General features: G+C 41.5%; 1 protein-coding gene across 1 annotated transcript in view; it reads left to right on the forward strand.

The window, feature by feature from the left end:
- LOC143331581 (transcription regulator protein BACH2-like) overlaps positions 1-20,952 on the forward strand; it is a 48,957-nt gene extending 28,005 nt beyond the window's left edge. The window contains exons 3-5 of the mRNA XM_076748606.1: positions 5,075-6,499; positions 13,783-13,989; positions 15,106-20,952. Coding sequence (XP_076604721.1) covers positions 5,075-6,499; positions 13,783-13,989; positions 15,106-15,546 — 2,073 coding nt within the window. The 3' untranslated portion in view covers positions 15,547-20,952. The remainder of the gene's footprint in view (positions 1-5,074; positions 6,500-13,782; positions 13,990-15,105) is intronic.
- Positions 20,953-21,312: the final 360 nt, after the last annotated feature.

Below are 21,312 nucleotides of genomic sequence, written 5' to 3' on the forward strand. Positions count from 1 at the left end.
GAGTTTGTCAGCCAGTCACATTTGCTAGCGTTGTAACTCGGCGCTCTGCTCCACCATCGTGAGTCTCTCGGTGAAGCATTTACAAAGTACTCCACCTTCATCTTGCCTCAAAGACATTTGCCTTTTTTGAAGATGCACTACAATAAATCCAGTACATGTGCAGTGTTATTACTAACTGGTAATACCACACACACACGCACGCACAAAGACGAAGGCTGCTCTTGCTTGCTGTGCAAACCCATGCACAACCCTCCGCCTCTCTCCCTGCTGCCTCCAATCACTCCAAACACCAAACACACAAGCAGGATCTGCAGCAGAAGGAGAAGTGGATCGCCCTGTGAGCCTCACCAAGACCCCAGTCCCTCTCGCCTCAAGATGTCCTCATGGCGCTTTGCCACCCCTAACCCTGGCAGAGCACCGCACGCTTCAGAGGCAGCTGCAATGCCATCTAGCAGTGGGATAAGAGATTAGTATGGATAGACAGTGTAAAACATGGACGTAGTCTCCATGACATCACCCATAGGTTTCTGAAGAGCCATTGTGAAGCTCAGTGACAGTGACTCCGGGTGTCACCATCTTGGCAGGGCCTGACTCCCCCAAACTGCCGGCTAATCCAAAAATGGGCACGGGGGTGGAGTGTGGGTGGAGTTGAGACTGACCGAATGGAGTTTGATTGCTGAAACTTAGCAGATAGCTGTCACTCAAATCAGCCATTAATAAATTTAAACCTTAATAGAATTTGAACAAGTTATATAAAAATTCACTCACCATACTTTTATCTCGAATGGAGATATTATTTATTTATTTATTTTTAGTAGCTTCCAGTGTGCTGAAAATACTGCACTACTTAAAAGTGATATTCGATATTACATACTAGAATGTGGTGCTTAAATAGTATAAATATTCTTATTGTAACTTGGGATCTTGTTGTTGTATTTATCCCTCCTATAGCCAACATTACTGCAGTAATAATTTATTATTTCATATAATAGAAAACCTACCCAGCATGCATACTTTCCTATTCAATAAGAGAGACCGGATCTTCAAAGGACCTGAGGATAATTAGACCAGAGGACCTGAACAGATGCAAACAGAAAGAGCAGCAGCATGGGCAAGATGCTCCACCACTTAATAATACATGTTATTTTTCCTGCACTGTTCACCCTCTGTCTGCCTCAGAAACCTTCTGTGATGATGATGATGATGATGACGCACCACATGATCAGAGCTGCTAGGGAATCTGGTCTGATCCAGTTGGGTGTTAGTCACATTTACATTACATTTACAGTTTGTCATTTAATAAACGCTTTTATCCAAATTGACATTCAAATATGGTCCAATCCACTCAGTTCCATGATCCACCTCTCTCAAGTGCCACAAGGCAGCATGTGCATGAAATAACATACAAGTTGCTTTTTCAAGAGAGAGAAGGATGGAGGCAAGGAGCACATTATGTGAGTCAGTACTCCCTGAAGAGCTGCTAGGTCTTCAAATGGTTTTTGAAGGGGGGGAGGGCTTCCTGCCTCGCAGTGGCAACAGGGCTAGTCGTCGTTCATTTGCAGACCGTGGAGGATGAGAAGGCTCATAAACCTGCGCGAGGGAGTTCAGGCAGGTGGGTGCTGTGCCAGTGGCCACTCTGTAGGCAAGCATTAGAGACTAAAACTTAATGCAAGCAGGAGCAGGGAGCCAGTGGAGCATAATGGAAAGTGGAGTGACTTACAGTATTGACACAGAGCCAGCACAGTAGAAGTGAACCCTCCTCAGACACTGTTATCTTCTGCTCCTTAGATCCATCTCGACTGTGGTCGAGATCTCTTGGTCTGCTGGCAGTGTGAATGAGCAGGAGAGTATGAGTGTGAAGCAGGGGCTGGAGGGTGCTGGACACGAGCAGCTTGACCTGTCTGGGATAGATGAGGCTAAAAGAGAAGCAGGGTTGGCGCAAATGAATCTCTTTATCAAAGCACATTGGGCATGAGTATCAGTGAAGTTACCTTGTTAGTTGCTGCCACTTCCATTCACCACTGGGGCTGATCAGGGAACAGCTCATGATCCCAGAGGCCGATGTTACCATATAATGGCCCATATCTGTCATATTGATTAATATGTCTGTGTGACTCTACCTTATACAGTAATCACTCGTACAGGCCTCCACCACTTCAAACTCCATCCCGAATGACTCCAACATGGCTTTATTTTCCACATCCTCTCTGCTCACCCTCTAATAAATGACTGGATCTCATTGTTGCTCAGAGTTCAAGAAATTTGGATGTGAAATCTAGTATTTTCATGACTAAGGACATGGCCATATCACTGTTATCCTCTGGCGGTAGACAAAACATTAGTTGTCTTGGTTCTTGTAAAATGGCAATAAAGAACATTGAATAAGAGAATATAAACACCAATCATATTCTTTTCTCATGTGCAGTGTGCACCTGAGAAAACTGATACACTTCAATAAAGCTCTCTTCACCAGCTGCATAACAACTCATTTTTCACTCCCATTTAATACAAATAGCTGCAACCTGAAGCTTGCTTTTTACTTCGAGTCTATTTCCTCCTAATTAACCACATAATTACACTGATTCTATATTAAGGTCTGGTCACACCAGGCACAGCAGGTCAGTCAATTTACTATTAATTGTATGTACTTCATCCTTGTAATTGAAAGGAATTGATTTAGCCGTAAAATTTCCCTCTTTTAAATGATGATCATCCAGTGGAGACGATCTGTGTATTTCTGACCACGTATTGAAGGTCATTTTTCTTCACAGCTCCCAAATTTCTACATTTTTAAGAGCTGAGCAAGCTGAAATAAGTCATGATATAGCTCTGTGTAACGCAATACATGATTATTGATTCCCTTTCTAAAATCTTCTGATGATGAGTTGGTATTCATTCCTTAAACCTTATTGACTAGCCAGTGGGCCAACAGAAAATTGTTCAAACCCACAGAACTCTGTTTTAAATTCCAGTGAAGATCCCACATTTGCTAAAGATGCCAAATATGTCAAGCTGAATTGGGAGGAAGTGGACAAAAGGATTCACATATCACAGCAATATATATCGTATTGTCCAGCAGAGTGGAACAACATGTTTTTTTTAACCTTAGAGCCAGTTAAGGTGAAAGAAAAGGTGAAAGCTAGATGTGAAGTGCTTAATGATCAATCATTGATTATTCCCATCTCCCTCCGATGTCATCTTTGTCTCTGCTGCCTGTCATTCGTAAGACTGGTATGAGGGTGGAGTGCAGCTTCTCCTGGCTGCCTACAAAGATGTGTTTCTGCACAGGAGGCAGCAGCTGCTGACGCTAGCTGAAAATAGGCTTACATGCACACCAGTACACACACACACACACACACACATATATTCATGTGCACACACAGCAATATAGAGAGCAAACACATGCATGGAACAACGCACACTCTCAGCATCCGCTCCATCACATGCACATGTATGAAGACACACTGCACATAGTAGCCATGCTGACTTTAGGGAACAAGAAGAAAGCAGGGGGGGATGAGAGGGTGAAGGGTGGGAGAGGAGGAACGAGCGAAAGGATCCAGGCAAGAGTACAAGACATGTAAGATTAATAAAGTGGGAATATGGCAAATAACACTGACTATGAAAAAAGTGGATTGGTTGCTTGTGGGGTAAAATTCCGTTTCATCCATTTCCAGCTCACCACCTTTTTGTTGAAGTCTATGGGGCCATTATTGGCCCAACACTGTTTACAAATGTGAGCGGAGAGTTGTGCAACCATGTGTGTGCATAATAAGATTTGTCAGTGAGTTAAAGAATCTTTAAATGCATACAGAGATTTGTGAATGTGTAGACAAATCTGTAAATCCGTCCATAGACATTAATGGCTGAATGTGTTCTGCTCCAAAAGCTGGAAATACACACAAGTCGTCAGTTACAACTCAGGCAGGCCTTTCGATGTTTTACATGTGACCTTTGCTACATTTCTGCCATGGCAGAGATCTGCAAAAGCGGGTGGAGATTTGTCTGTGTGCCTCAGTAGCTATACAGCCTACATACCACCAGTTGGCGATTGCACCCAATGATTTTAATGGTGAAATTGCTGGGCTGCATGCGATATGAGGTACTGAGATTGATGATTTTATCAAGCCACAAATTAGACAAGAATGAGATTGGAAAACAAGGCTTTTAGTTCTATTTCCATCTATTCTCCAGGTAATTCAAAATTAAATGGCATTGGTAACCTGTACATTTGTTAAGATGCCATGAATGCTAAACAATATATATACAGGTTTTGGAGCAAGTAGGCAACGTCTTTTTCAGGGACGGCCATGCTGATTTCAGCAAGACCATGCCAAACCACATTCTGCCCGTATTCCAAAAGCATGGGTCTGATTGAAAATTTTTGCTGCATTCTGAAACATAAAATACAACAAAGCAGACCCCAAACTGTTGAGCAGCTGAAGTCGTACATCAAGCAAGAATGGGAAAACATTCCACTTTCAAAATGAATTTGAATTCATTTTGAAATGTGTAGCTGAGATCAAATTCTAAATGTGGATATCATTTTCAAAAACAATGACATTTTGTAAATCATCACATTCTCATTCAATTTACATTTTAGACAGTGTCCCATTTTTTTTGGAAATGGGTTGTACTAAATTTTCCATGTGAACTGTCAGTATAGACTAGAGGTCATTTCAGCCCCCTCAATGATTTCCCCTGGTCTGTATTAGCAACGACCAAAGACTTGAAGCTTAAAAATAGTTTCTTAAAGCAGAAGGGCCCCCAGACACACCCTGGACTTGATTTCCCTGGAGAAGTTGGAGGCTGTTAGGTAGGCGTCTCGCAGTGCTTACAATTTTGACAGTACTGCTCAGTTCTGTATAAGAAACAATAAATTGAAAAAGGGGAGTTTGGCCTGCATAATGGTTTTGACTTTGTGCATGTCAGATATTATCATTGCTGATGCCTTCGTTTGGAGCTGCTGCTTCACAAAACAGGATTTTTTCGATGTTACATTTACTCATTTGAACAGGAAAACCATTCTTTCATCTGTCACTTCTTGAGATTTCTTCTCTGCTCCTCTCTACAGGTGACAGCTAAGGGTTTTGCTCCACTACTCCAGTTTGCCTACACAGCTAAGCTGGTTTTAAGTCGGGAAAACATCCGCGAGGTCATCCTGTGTGCTGACTTCCTGGGTGTTCACAATTTGGAAGACTCTTGCTTCCGGTTCCTTCAAGCCCAGCTGCAGAATGACGACCAAACTGCCAGTAATAGCAAGGTGGACTATGATGATGACATCACAGCCGAGGACACAGTCTTTTCTGAGGCAATATCTTTGGATGATTCTTCAGAGACAAGGCAGCATGTAGCAAGCACTGCATCACTTCCCGCTGACCTTTCTCAATGTCCTAAATACAGGAAATATCAGTACCAGATCTGTGACAACAAGCACAATGGAGAAAACCATCATGGCAGTGATGATGTCATTTTGGCCAACCGTACCTCAGTCAGCCCTGTGAGCTCACAGCTCGCAGACAGCGGTGCTGCTCCCCAAACTCTTCTTACGCCCTCCAGGATCAAAGAGGAACAATTTGTGTTTGAGGATGAAGGAGATGAAAGGAGTGGTTGCAACCAAGAATTGTGTACTGAAGAGGTACTGGAGATGGAGCTAGAGGTAGAAGGGGTTCCAGTAGCAGCTGAGCATTCTCCGAGCAGAGGTTCACCCTCTTCCTGCCTGCGCTCCTACCTCCAGAGAGGTGGCCTGGACCTCAGTGGCGTGCCCAGCACCACCATCCAGCAGCTACTCACCAACAGACTGTCCCTCAACCACTACAGGGAACTGGTCAAAGACAAGCAGAGGCATAAGAGGGAATCTCTGGGTCAAGTGGACCTCAAGACTGGCATTGCAGATGTAATACCAGCAGCGCTGACTGGCATTGGCAAGAATGTGGAAAGGCCAGTGTCCAAAGCTGCCTCCTCTAAACAAGAAGGGGAGCTAGACAGATGCAGCGTCATTTTCTCTTCAGCAGCTGGCGAGCGTCAAATGTTGGCCCATTCTTACATGGATGAGAAGTTCAGAGAAAAAGTCTCAACCCTGATGCAGGTAGAAGCTCCTTCTCCTGGTCGGTCATGCCTCACCAGCAGCTGCCCTATTCCCATCAATACATCAGGCCATTCCCCTCCTCCTTCTGAGCCCAGAACCCAGACTTCCAGCTCTCGTTCCTCATTCTCTTACCCAGAGGACACAGGCAGTGGTAGCTCACCTTCCAGCCTTCCACAGTTTGACTTCTCCTCATCCCCGCACTCAGGCTCCACCTCTAGACTGTCTCACTGCCTGGCTGGGGTAGTGGAGCAGAGAAACCCCCACAGCAGAGAGGTGGTCTTCTCTCAGGGTTGCACCAAGATCAAAAGTGAACGGGGATTTGGTGCCAGTGGTGGCAACTCCAGCGATGAATCAGGCTCTTTCTCAGAGGGAGACAGTGAAAGTGGCATCTCCAGAGCCTCTGCCCCTGAGGTAGGTATTGTCCTTTATTATGCTTTCTTACCCAGGATTCTCCTTTGTGTTTGCATCAAGGTAAATTCTAACATTCTTAAGACTTACCAAGTCTAGACAGTGACAATTGAATCTTTTCCCATGGTGAGTCATTTAAAAAACAAAACAAAAAAAACAAATGAAAAAAACATCATTATCAATCTGTCTGACAGCAAGTGGAATGGGATCACAAGCAGGGAGCAACAAACATGCATAAAAACTACAACATGCCTTATGAGTACAAAGGAATATGTTATCCAAAGACAAAAAAATATGTGACTTTTGGCACAAACCTTTCAGTGACGTCACCCATGGGTTTCTGGAGAGCGAGTGTGACGCTCAGTGACAGTGACTCCGGCTGTTGCTGTCTTGGCAGGGCCAGACTCCTGGCTAATCCAACGAGGCGGAGCTAATGAAGCCTGGAAGCTGAAACTGAGCAGCTAGCTGTCACTCAAAGTCACCCAAGTCTACAATTATGCATAACTTTAAACCTGTGGTCTATGCAGATTGATTGGCTTTTGGAGAGAGCCTCAAGTGGCCATTTGAGAAAATGCAGTTTTTGGCACTTCCTGCGATGGGCTTCATTTTACAGCCTCGAAAGTTGCCTTAGAACAATCACGGCAGAAAGATTGTGCTAAAAGTCACAAATGCGTTTGGAGTCTTTGTCGAATATGTTTCCATACTTCTGTTTTTGAAGCATGACGTATTACAAATATGTGTTTACAGAATTATATGTATGTTTCCTAAGTGCATTTTGCATTTGTAAATCACACTGTTATTTGTTAGTTAATTGTAGGACTTTGTAATACGTCTTGTTTTGTTAAGTTTTGGCAGGAAATTAGCCCCATTAGATCGCCCTCAGTGTTGGAATATGTCCAAATGCCTCAGATTTTTCCATCATTGATAAAAAAAAAAAAAAATCAGTCATTGACAGAAAATGTTTGGTGAACTCATTGACTACATTATTGGCAACATTATATTCTGTTTAGGGCGGCACGGTGGCGCAGCAAGTAGTGCGCGTGCCTCACAGCAAGAAGGTTGCTGGTTCGAACCCTGGGTCGGGCAGGGCCTTTCTGTGTGAAGTTTGCATGTTCTTCCCGTGCATGCGTGGGTTCTCTCCGGGCACTCCGGCATCCTCCCACAGACCAAAAACATGCTCATTAGGTTAATTGGTCTCTAAATTGTCCTTAGGTGTGAGTGTGAATGGTTGTCTGTCTGTGTGTTTGTCTATGTTGCCCTGCGATCGGCTGGCGACCGGTTCAGGGTGTACCCTGCCTCTCGCCCATTGCTAGCTGGGATAGGCTCCAGCCCCCTGCAACCCCGAAATGGGATGCGCGGGTAAAGAAGATGAATGAATGAATGAATGAATATTCTGTTTACCTAAACATAGCTAGCAAAACACATAGCACTTAACATGCTAAGATGGTGAACATGATAGACATCACACCTAATTAACATCAACGTATCAGCATTGTGATTATGAGCATGTTAGCATGCTGATGTTATCATTTGCATGTTGCTGCTGCATCACAGAGGTACTACGGCTGTAGACTCTGAATATGCTCAGAATGTCCCATCAACATGGTTCTCAGTACATCCCTGAAATACTCCTCTATGCATTCATATGCACAAACCATACAAATGGCAAATTGACCCTGTTTAAAAAAACTGTACTTTTTCAAGAAGTACTCGAGGTACTATTCTAAATATTACTGTACTGTGTAGAGTACCACTCATTTGTCAGTTGATGACTTGTCTGAGTAGTCCAACCTATTCTGAAAATATTAAATGGCTCGTCTAGCTAAGATGTGCGCTGATGCTGCCATAAGCCTGTTAATAATCACAGTGACAGCGTTCTTGATTTGAACTGATAACATCTGATTAGTGTTCTTCTTTGTAATTAACTACACATGCAGCATGCATGTTAATTATGCTTTTTTTTTTTTACAATTATTTTCCCATTCTCAGACTTCGCTGTACAACGTATAAATGACAAGGTTTGCAATTCACCAGTATCTCACATCACCAAAGTATCACCACCTCTGCGTACTAACTGGCCTCTTATTAACCTAGAACCTGTTGATAGCATTTATCAATGATTTTTCAGCACTTTCTGGATGTGATTTTCAGCTGGGACTATTTTTAGACCGTGTTCTCATGAGAAATGACACAAACATTTCCAACACGTACTCCTTGGATTTAAAAGAGCTGTATGGTTGCCATAGTGATGCCTAAGTACATGCAATATCTGATGAGATGTGAGATGAGTCTCTCTCTCTCTCTCTCTCTCTCTCTCTCTCTCTCACACACACACACACACACACACACACACACACGCACACACACACACACATGTACATAGAGAGGATATTAGCTTTATTAGATGTGAGTGCTCGTGGCCTCTGGCCTGTGGATGAGTCAGTGAAAATGTGTTGCAGATGTAAATCTATTATAAGGTGCTCAGTGATTCTGAATAGACATATGGGAACAGAGACTTGGAGAGCTGTTTCACAGGGGTCACACCTACACACCCACTCTGCTTATTTCAATTCTAAATGTTTATAGACTACTGCGTAGAACTATTTGTAGACTCACTATCAGCCATTTGTGCTGTTCTAACATCTTATAAATGTTCCATCTGCTGTGGATATTCACATTAACATGTGATCATATCCTAAAAGGATGCGCCTGTTCACGACACTGACTCAAGTCATCCAGCATTTCTAAGTGACTCAACCAGTCAGCCTCCTTGTTATGTAATGTCTTGATTAACGAGTGAGTTGGATTACAACAAAGCGAAGACAAACAGACATGGAGGCTGGTTGAGTATTGAAATTGCTGTAGTGGTGTATGTCAACATAAAAAAGAGAAGCAAGGTAGAAACCGATGTTAGAATCCTCATGTGATCCGGAGTTTGGGTTAATAGTGAATTTTCAGGCTAATGCTATACAATTTTCCTACTATCCTAAAATACATGAGACTTTTCAGTTATAGAGGAAGCAGATGTGTCATTAATCACATTTGGGAACATATTTGTAGCAGCTAAACAGAAAATGAATTCACAGTCACAGCAGCGTAGCTCCCTGTTGATCGGTCCACTCCTGTGGTGCAAGCTGAAATATCTCAAAAATGGATAGATTTAGTACCATGAAATTGTGACATTCATGGTTCACAGAGAACAATTCCTGCAATAAATCCTGCCTTCACTGAACACTGAGCAGTACAGCCTTCATGAAGGAAGGATTAGCTGCAGGACTGTGGTATTCATTTTAGCTAGATGTACCTAATAAACTGGCAACTCAGCGTATTTATAAAGGCATCTAACAATGGTGGTGCTGTCAGTCTGAAAGCTATCACTGTTCATTTGATATTCTGTGTGTGTGTGTGTGTGTGTGTGTGTGTGTGTGTGTGTGTGTGTGTGTCCCACTTCTTTGCCCTGACCCAGTTGTCTCACCCATACAGAGTGGACACACACACCCTAGGTTGCCCTGTAGGCAGGTGGAAGGTGTCCTGTCCACGCTCCCTCCACCATCTGCTACTCTTGACCCCAGATCTGCCCTCCCCAATTAGGCCAGCCCACCAAGCCTCCACCCACACACACACACACAGACAGACACACACGCACTTTGCATTCTGCCGTTTTGCTTTTTTCCTCCTTATTTAAGTCTTGCTTTAGTAGTGATAAGTATTTACAAGATTAGTATTTTCGGGGCGCAATTCTTGAATATTTTCTTAATCAAGTACTCTACTGATTATTTAATTGAATGATCAGATAAAAATAAGACTAAGACCAGGGCCCATGTCAGTAGGTCAGGCTGTGTTTGACTTATCTGGCTTCACTATATTAAAAAAACACTGGCAAGTTAACAGAAAACTGTACAGTCATGTATGACTGACAGTACTAAAATCTGCCTACATATTTCTGAAAAGCCTGAGATACTGGCTGCACTGCAACGTTTGCTATATTTCCAACATGATAGACTGACAGTAAAGCGAAGTCTGTGTTTCTACAGGTCCTGCTGTGTGCTTTGTGGTTCTTGTCAGGATAATGTGGATGCAGTGTTTTGTACTGGGATTCTGTAGGAAATGTGACTCACATTTTCCACATAGTTCATTGGTGGGGAGGTGTTGTTTTCACATGCTTTGATCTGAAAATCTGAATAAAAGCTACTGCTGCATAGACAGGCAACATAAAGTTTGAACCTGAGCTCTCTTTGTGAGACCAGAATGCCAGACTTAACACATGATCCTGCTTGATTTGACAGGCACTGATTAGGCTGCACATTAGCTGGGAGATATAACTGTGCTGAAAGGAGCTCAACGTTTTGGGAAATGCACTTGTTTGCTCTCTTTGTGAGAGTAAGATGGATATTAATCTTGTGTCTGTTAAGTACAGACCTGGCGTCCAGATTAGCACAAGCAGTGTAAGCAGCTAGCCAGAAATGAGATATAACATGCTAATCAGTGAGCTTTAGAGGTGTTTGTCGGTGTAGTTTTTTTTTAACTTTGGTCAGGCTAATTGGTTCACCCTGCGTCCGGTCTTTATGCTAAGCTAGGATAACCACGTTCCATACTCCATACTGAACAAGCAGACATGAGAGCGATATAAGCCTTCGAAGCAAATAAACACAAGATATTGAATATATCCCAAAATATTGAATTATTTCTGGGGCTCTCAAATCTCCTTTTCATTCTTTCTTCTTTTCTCCCCTTTTCACCCATGTGGCTAAAACACAGTGTCACCTTTACATGCACACTGAAATCACTGTATTCAGGATATGATATGGCGTTTACATAGAACATGAACATCCTGGTTATTCATATCCCCAATACATGATCATTACAGTGTGCAGGTTTCTGACCATCTGCCTGCAGCAAAGGATGCTCAGAACCCACAAGCACAGTTCTCCAGTTAGCATGGTGTTTCCATGTGCAACAGATAATCAGAGTCTCCAAAAACCTGATCATAGCCTGGATACCGGTGCATAAAAGCACTCGTACATTGATCTCAGAATTCAAATGCGGTTACATCATGCGGCCCCAATCCTCCTCCGTAGGTCTGTGCGTACTGTCTGATCAGACAGTGGTTTTACATTCAGTGCAATTATTTGTTTGACTTGATATGAATGCTTTAAACTATTTTTTGTGACTAAGTGGACGAGGATGTGTACAGTGTTAAAAATGGAAATCAGAAGAGAGAGAGAGAGAGAGAGAGAGAGAGAGAGATTGGTGAGGGGATTTATGACCGTCCATTGCACACTTTGTCATTCCAACCTTATTATGTGACTGCTGAGAGTCGTGGAGCTAAATATAGATGTCTATAGTGTAAAGGACAGGCAGCACCTAAACACAGCATACACACAGAGACCCACACACTCGCCTCGCTCTTCCCTTTCCTCTGTTGTCAGAGCAGTGAATGATGTCATCATCGTAGACTGGAAGTGCTGCGCTGAACACTGCTGGACGAGGAAAACAACATGGGCTGCTGTAGCAGACTCTTCTGATGCATTAGATACATTACTGCCCTCAAACACGCAGCAAACGGAGCAGAAGTGGCCACCACTCGTCAACACTTTAATGGGATAAATGAGCAGTATTTAAAAAGAAAGACTGCTGCTTTAGACGGCCACAGATACAGGATTCGAACAAAGTGGCCACATAATTACACATAACAGGCAGAGCCATAGAGATAAATGAATGGACTGATGAGAGAGAGAATAAACGAAAGGTTTACACAAATTACTGAGTTAGAGTGAATGACAACATGAATGGACACATACAAAATTAAGATGTAAACAAATGCTTCCATAGGAAAATGCATTACCTAAACCATCAAAACAACAATAATACAATCAGTTATGAACGAAATAATAAGTAAGAGTGATTATACATATTTCAAATTTTGCACAATTGGGATCAAAATTCGCTGCCGGTGGAAACAAAGAGCTCATCCTGCGTTCTCTTTGTGCTCGAGCTGCTGGGGTCAGAACACAGCTTAACACTGACACCTAGTGGATTTCACATCACGCTGCACTACATGTCACTTAATTGATCCCACACAGGGAAAATAAGATGCTACCGACAACAAGAATACAAGAATAAAGAGGAGATGTAGAAAAAGAACAAAAGGACAATAAAAAGGGATACAAAATAAGAATCAAATATATATTTATATATGTACATTATATGCAAAAAGAGTATAAAATTATATTGCCTTGAATATCTGAATTGCACATGGTAAGACATGGATAATGAAATACAGTGTTTACTATTGCATAGTAGGAAATATGTAACACAGTAGAAAAAGAATATATAAGCACAGTAAAAATATTAATATTGCTCAAGAAATGTGCTGCTTATATCCATTATCTGCATTTACAGTGAATACATTTCCAGTCTAACGCATTATGACGTTATGATGGAACTAGTTCTTGGGCTTTAAATATCTAATAAAATATGTGCTGCTTGGAAACAGTTTGTAGACTGCCATTTTATTGATCCGTTAATTTACTTTAAAATTAGATAGATTATGTTGTATCTTGAATCTTGATTACAATGAGCGCTGTCCTCTTGTCTTTGATTGGTATTCAGCTGTAATTACATATTGTCAACTGTGAGTCAAAATACAGACTGAAAGAGTTATTTGACAAAGAACAAGCAGAACTGGTGGAAGTACTCTTTCAGCTCAGAGTAGTGTCTGTAGATGTTTGTTTCAGCCTGCTTATGGGGCAGTAAGCTCCACCAATCATAGGGTCCATCCCAATACCCACGGCTGCACCGTTTGCATGTAGTCAAATGTCTACTTGTGTTTCCAGTAACGGCCACAGTGAACGATGAATATTAAGACTGCAAGCATGTGGGAGATCATCAGAGCTCACAGTGACACACATGGTTTATGTGGACACCTCATGCCTCACACCAGTGCTGGTCTTTAAGACAGCTTAAAGTTGCATTCATTCCCACTGCTGGACTTGTGTTGAGCAGCAGACCACATTGTAATGTGCGATGCGTTGAGCCCTGAACACGGCTTTGGCACAAAACTACCTGGCAGCACATGAACATGCAGTAAAGTCCTCAAGGCTGCAAGTATGGGTACTGGGACAAACCCATAGAATAGCCTGTATGAAGCCTGGGAGGCAAAACCCAGGGTAGCAAAGGTGTTTTGATGTTTTAATTGAGTGTGAACATAAGGTGACTCCGATGAGCACCTGAAACTATAAAGTTTTTAATCATCAAAATCATCTTAAACCCTGTGGTCCTTTTAGGTAAAGCTGCCCTTCCCTGTGGACCAGATCACCAACCTGCCACGCAATGACTTCCAGATCCTCGTCAAGATGCACAAGCTGACCTCAGAGCAGCTGGAGTTCATCCACGACATCCGCCGCCGCAGCAAAAACCGCATCGCTGCCCAGCGCTGTCGCAAGCGGAAGCTGGACTGCATCCAGAACCTGGAGAGCGAGATCCGCAAACTGGTACGATCACATAACAAAAACCTATCATACAGTAGATAAGCGCGCGCACGCACACACACACACACACACACACACACACACACACACACACACACACGCACACACACACACACACACACGCACACACACACACACACACACACACACACAACAGGGTGACGTGGAGGACTTTAATGTTGGTGGTTTATAGTGTGTGTTTAGGTGGTGTAACACACCCCCTAGCTGCCATACCGGAGAACTGCAGCGCCTCGATCGCATTATCTTCAACTGATCGCTGCTCCTCATTCCACTTCCCCATCACTGTGTTACAGTGAAATGTCACAAAAATCAGATAGTATGGAGTTTCCCACTGATATTTACATCTTTGTCACCTGTTGACCACCAGGAAGTGCAACTTCTGATGGTGTTCTGGGGTGTCTGACAAAGTAAGGGCTAAAGGATCATTACATTTTCTAATATCTTGGGTCTTATTTTCATTTCTGTTTTCAGTTAAGACAAAATAATGTTGGACAGTTAAGCGATTTCCAAACTGTCTGTTGTAAATTTCCATCAAAGTTTACAGACCTGTTTCTCTGACCTGTACTTGAGGCGTTGTTACAGACATTTCAGGTGCAGTCAGTTTGACCTCTAAATATTAAGGTTGGTTTTGATATTGGGACTAAACTGTAATCATTGTCTTGTGTTTCTGGACTTTGTTGCCTCATGTTTCTATATCAAAGCAACTAACCGTCTTAAGTATAGTGTTATCATACCCAAGAGAAGTGGAACCTTGAAAATAAGACCTAAATGTTCAGAATCTGGAAACATCATCACAAACCACAGCTGATTACAGTTATTAGGAATGCTTTGTTTGACACTGACTGTCAGTCAAACAGTGTCAAAGTCACATGATGGGCCAATCACCCCAACGTCCTGCCAGTAAAGTTTTGAGGCTTTACATCAACATCACTCTGGTGTTCAAAGTCTTCACTACAGATATAATGAGTCTGGACACACACAGATATAAACTGCACCTTGATTGGTTGGTGTAGGCAGTAACTCTAGTTTTTATGGTGAGGACGGTCTCAGAGTGTTTCTGTAAAGCTGACCTGACCGTGATGTGTCTTGTGAACTCAGGTGTGCGAGAAGGAGAAGCTGCTGAGCGAGCGCAACCAGCTGAAGGTTTGTATGTCTGAGCTGTGGCAGAACCTCTCCTTTCTCTCCCAGCAAGTGTGCAGGGAGGTGCAGGGCAGCCAGCCACCTCCCATCTCCGCCAGCATCGACCTCACGTCCAACCCGCCATCGCCTTCTTCTGACGAGGCCTCGTCCCAGCCCAGGTCGCCCGTGTCGCAGCAGAGCGACGCTGCATATCTGTCTGATGTGGGTCCCAGTCAGGGGGGACTAGAGGATAGGCAGCCTGCGGTGGAGGTGTCAGGTCTGGAGCAGGAGAACCCGGAGTGCCCACTGGTGCTTGGATCCACTGAGGAAGTATGTAGCCCCACTGTAACAGTGGATTTCTGTCAGGAAATGACTGAGAAATGCACAACGGAGGAACAGAGGAGACAGGCCTGTACTTAGAGTCCGGAGGCGAACCGATTGGTCTATGACACGCTCATACTTGTCTATACCTTGATATTTGAAGTATTTTTTTTCTTTTTTTGTAATGGATGACACAAGTGTTGTCTTATCAGCAATACTGTTCCACAGGTATTTTTGGACTGGTGATAAAACAGAAGCACTGGCAGCTTTCTCTCTCTTTCTCTCCTCTTTCTTTCTTTCTTTCTCTGTCTCATCCTGACTTTCTCTTCCTGTCAGCTTCCCTCCCTCTCTCTTGCGTCACGGGAGGTTAAACTCAGGAATTCCTCAGAATGTTCAGTAATGTCCCTGTTAACATGTACATACACTTTACTTTACTGTCCTGTCAGATCTGGATAATTACTTCAGTGCATACAGCTGGTTTATATCATTCACCTTTGACGTCTGCATCGGTTTTACTTTTCAGCATCCGTCACTTCCCGAAGGCAGGAGTTCAACAGAGTGAGACGCTCAGATGGTCGTCAATCTCATGTCCGCGTGTTAAGTACAGGGCGTAGTTAGCCTAGCTTAGCATTAAGACGGGAAGAAGCGGGAAACAGCGAGCCTGGCTTCGTTTTGTTGATGACACTCACTGTTTTAGCCAAGCTTGGCTAACCACATCCTGCGCTGTGCTGAACACACTGACATGAGGCCAATATCCATCTTCTCACCTCACTCCAAGAAGGAAAACAAATATATATATTTCCCAAAACTGTTGAACTGATCCTTAAAAGAATTCACTCTACGGTGCAGCATCAAACAGCCTACCTTTTTATGACATTTTTAGCGGTCTAGTAATTGTTGAGTGACACAGGACTTCAAAGTAAAATGTTACCAAAGGTGTATTTTTTAAATTTCACATTAGATGAAATGGTCAAATGAACTCTCATTATGCAAAGTTGCTTTTGTCAAGCTTCACTTTTACTTTTTCTTGTACTCAGAAGGACATTTCTACACATTTCTCTTCTCCCTTTTTTCATTTCTCTGCACTATGAGACAGAACTACATTACAAAATTGAAGCACTGCCCAGCTCCTGCAGGAAGCGGCGCCTGGCGTTGAATATGAGCAAACGCATTGTGACGCTGGCACTTAAAGCGAGTCCCAAGCTAATCACTTGGTGTTCAGATAGATTAAAGGACCACACCAGTGTCAGTTTATATTTCTGCTGACCATTTTCCAAAGAATGCTGTCATAATGCTATATGCATCATGCTATAAATTACGTTCATTAAAACTGATCTCTAGTCAGTTATTGCCATTTGAGAAGGCCTGTCCTCTGGAAAATAAACTCTGGAGATTAAAAACTCAGCTATGCTACTATTCCATAATTTCCTTATTCTGTGTTAAATATTCAAATGACTGACTGGATGGATGTTTTGTCTTAGAACACATTCTCCATTTCTGTAGAGTTAGTACCAAATGACATGATGATCGCCAGGACGCTTAGTCTGAAGTTCTATTTTTATTTCAGATTTTTGATCTTAAATTCACTATATAGAAATTACAGCACCTGTTAAATAAGGTGTTCCCTGGAATTGTTCAGAAGGTTGACTTGAAAAGTCTACACAACAAACTAAAATGGTGAATGAATGAACAGTTCTATTGCCCATATGATGGATTTCTTACCTGCAGGAGCTCTCCAGGCTGGTTTATATATTATGTGTTGTTATAGAGTAAAATGAAAGGAAACCAATAGTTTCCCTGAAGGTAGAAAAAAGAAAAAAATCTTAAAAATCTGAAACACTGTCATTCTTTGGAAAATGGATGGTTGTGATCTATTGTTAAATTGATGAACACACTGGTGTGACCGTTTTTAAACGACAGCTGAAACAAATCATACTGTAAGTGCTCTTTTTCACACATTTATTTATTGTCTTATAAGTAGTAAGAATTTAGTGTTTGTACTTATGGTAATCATGTATTTAACTGCACTGTTCTTGTATTGTACATAATACAAATATCCCTGCTAAATGTATTTGGTACAGTTTTTGGTGTCAGACACCTACATGTTCAAATTCACACATCGTATGTGAATTTGTTCAAACACGAAGCAAAATGATCAATTTCTACTTACAAATCAGTATCCCTAATAGTGTAGGGTATGAAGTTCAGAGCTCCAAACAAACACACTGGCGCGTTATTGATTTAGGGAGATGCCAAATTCATCTGCTGTAGAAAAGTCGATGGTGAGGCACGTGGCAGGGGTGAGTGCTGCTGCCCGACACTCTGCTGCTGCACCGTCAGCCTCACAGCGCAGCACGTCCACGGCATTGGAATACTGGATGTGTTTGGGCTTCTTTTGTCCACCAGGGTTAGGGTGAAGTCACGTTTAGCACAGGAAGGTCAGCCTAGGATTTGGAACTGGCAATATTTCATTGCTCTTGATTTATCAGAAATTGGAACTCTTCAAATAAAGGGCTGCTGCTCCTAATGTGATTTTGTGAATGTAAAATGATAAGCTTTGAAAGAAATGGAATATGGGAATTCTAAAATTAAAACCGTGTGAATCCTATAACGGCAGCCTGACCATGTTAGAGAAGTTAAGAAATAAGAAGAAAAGGAAAGAGCACTGATCCTCCTCATGACATCACCACAGGACCTGTTAGCAATGATAATCTCATTAGAATGTACTAAATGCTCAGAGTACACTGAAGAACACTCCTCAGCTGGTTTTCATAGACTGTAATTCCTTAATGTGAACTTGTTCATTTATTTATTTGGACTCTTGTTGTTGGGGGTTGGGGTCGGGTGTAGAGGAAATTGCATAGATGTAAAATGTAGGTCACTACCCTTTCTTAGAATTGATTTGTTTATGGTTGTATTTTTTCTTTTTTATTGTTGACAATTTCATGAAAAGAAATCTTCATTTACAATTCGCACATGTACTTACTTAAGTTGTAATATTTTAACTTCAAGGGGTGTGAGAATGTTTACAATTTTGTGTATTACCTGTTCTTTTTGTTTTGTAAAGATATAATTAAGACCTGGGAATTAAGTTGAATAGAAAGGCTGATAAAAGTTCTTTTTTGTTGACATAAGTTAAAAGTGTAGATGAATTTGTGAGAAAAATGCAAGTGCAGCTACAATTTCTTGCCTTAGAGGTTACAGAGGCCAAACTCTTCAGTAAGGGATCAGAGGATGTGGTTCAGAGGAAACTCACTGTAGATTTCAGAAAGTGAGCTGCAGCAGTGGCAGAAAATATCCATGTGGCCCCTTCTGGCCCCTGCATGTATTTGTTTGAGATGACGCCTCAAGAGGCAAAGACAAACAGTACAATTAGTTCAGACTTTTTGCCTCACTTCTCCTAAAAAACCCTTTTGTGACATATAGTAAAATCAGCCAGTGCATCATCGTCCCCTCTGGAAATATGGAGACCAGAAGTGTTCAATATTAAATAAATGAAATAAATATTCAATAAACACAGACGAGAAGAAGAAATTTAATGTAATAAATTATTATTATGGCGAAAAGAAAGAATATTTCTAATAATAATCAAAATTTTAAAAAGTCATTGGATTATTTAACAATTTCATGGCTACGTTATGTATTTCATGTGTATTCTTTCATATGTTTTCTTTTGTCTTATTTATTTAATTTTGACCACTGTGGGTCTCCATATGGAAAAACCAAATGTTCTTGTGTCACCCAGGAAAATACCGTAATAGAGTTTAAAAGATAAAAACTGACTTGATGTAATTAATCAGTTGTATTTCTGCAATTAAGCTCAAGAAAATTGAAGGAAGCTAATGGAGTAAACATCAGGATGAGGCATGAAATCATTTTACAGAATTAAATAATCCATTTGACATTAAAAAAAATCTGATATCAAAATATTATATGTTATATTAGCTAATGCTTTTGCTCGTTTTTGCACCACATACGTATGCTTTTTGCAGAACACAACAGATGAAGAAATGCCACAAAATGATTGTGTGCCTCATTTTGAATATTGAAGTTTTACTCTTCTCCTCATGCTAAAATGCAAACAGACACACCTGTTGCTTTAATTGAAGGCTGTACTTGCTGCAGGTTGCTCTGCATTTTGTCCAACTCTGAGGACTCGGGGTGCAACATGGGCACTGCACAGTATTCAACATGTATGGAACATGATTATGGCACAAAAAAAAAGGATGTCAGACATTAATATTGAAATTCTGATTGGTCCTAATTGTCTTCCATACACAAGAACAGCAGTGTCTAGCAGTATTGGTTGGCCAGTTAGCATGGAGCATCTGTAACACCAGTGCAATTTCAAATTCAGAATGGTGATAACAGAATTTAAAGTACCATACCAATGGTTTCTCTTTGTTGTTGTTTTAGTCCATTGATTGCAAATTCCACATTATATTACCACCAACCATACTCTAAAGCACACTCTGAATTATGCTCTGATGTGGTTTCACTTCGTTTCAGCATGATACCAGAGACCTGAAACTTGCCTGAGTTAGGTAATCCATCACATGCTTTTAATGTTGCCAGGGTTCCATTATTGTCGAGTGGTAATGCATTGAAAACTTTTCTGATCAGTCTGCACTTACAGTTGCATCACTGTGCCACAGAAACACTGTGACAGATCAGCTGACGCAAGCAAGTTTCAAGTCTCTGCAAGTTGATCATCAGACTGAATGCTGGACGATGTTCAGAAAAACCACTGGTATGGTCCTTTAATGACATTTTGAAAATGATGTGGTTAACATCATTGCTTTTTTAACAGGTTTTCCTCCCATCTAGGGACTTGAGCTACTTTTCTGAATAGTCAATTGAATAGCTGTGACACTGCATATTTCAACTTTCCAATATCTCAAAGTGCAGTGCTGTTTAAACCTTGAGCAGCGGATATCAGGGAAGAGCATTCCCTCAGAGTTAGTATTTTGGAATCAAATGCCTTGAGTCTGAACGACAGTACACGGTGGCACAGTAAAGGAAGTCATTATTTAATCCGATCTGTTTACAGAATGCGGTAATTGGGGCCACTTGAATCTCAGATTCTGATTTTCGAGGTTTTTTTTAGTTTAGTTGAACCGACTCTAAGCACTTATCTACCTGGATGATTCAGCATACCTCTTCGTATGGGTAAGGACTGTATGATAGAAATGTAGACAGTTTCTGTGGCATTGTTTCTAACTTTTTACAGTGGTTACTTCATTGTATTTGTATATTTTGGTGAGCCATTTTTTACGTGTCCTTTTTTTGAGTACCTGCAACATGACTGTTACATGCAGATTCAGCATTTTTGATTTGTTTTTTATCTTTGAATGTTCAAATGACCTGTGTTTTTGTTTATATTTTTTTGTAAATATTGTGCAACATGTCATGTTTTGTTTCTTTGATATGAAAAAGATTTTAAAGAAAAAAAAAACATTTTGCCCAGGCAATTTTTGTTGAGAAATAAAAAGCATGAGAATTCTACAGCGTGGGGTTGGTGTGTGCAGTTTGATTCAATATTAAAAAGGTGATGGCTGTTTTGTTAAGAAGCATTTAATCTGAATATAATATAAAGTATTATAATTTCTCATGAAATCACTGTATACAAATGACTATGCACATACATATTCTAATCAAGTCTGCGAGTTACAAAAAAGTACTTTAAGCTTAGAAAGTCCATGTCACAGAAGCGAACCAATCCTCTGAGGAAGTTGCCCCGTTATCCATTGTGCACAATGTTAAAAACTCAGCCAACACGCGGAGAGATTGTTTTTAAAAAGATACAATCCTTTTCTGTTAGTACCCACATGTAGGCATTATAAGGTGCTTCAGAACATACTGGGC

This window comes from Chaetodon auriga, chromosome 14 (genome assembly GCF_051107435.1).
Source record: "Chaetodon auriga isolate fChaAug3 chromosome 14, fChaAug3.hap1, whole genome shotgun sequence".
Taxonomy (NCBI): Eukaryota; Metazoa; Chordata; class Actinopteri; order Chaetodontiformes; family Chaetodontidae; genus Chaetodon; species Chaetodon auriga.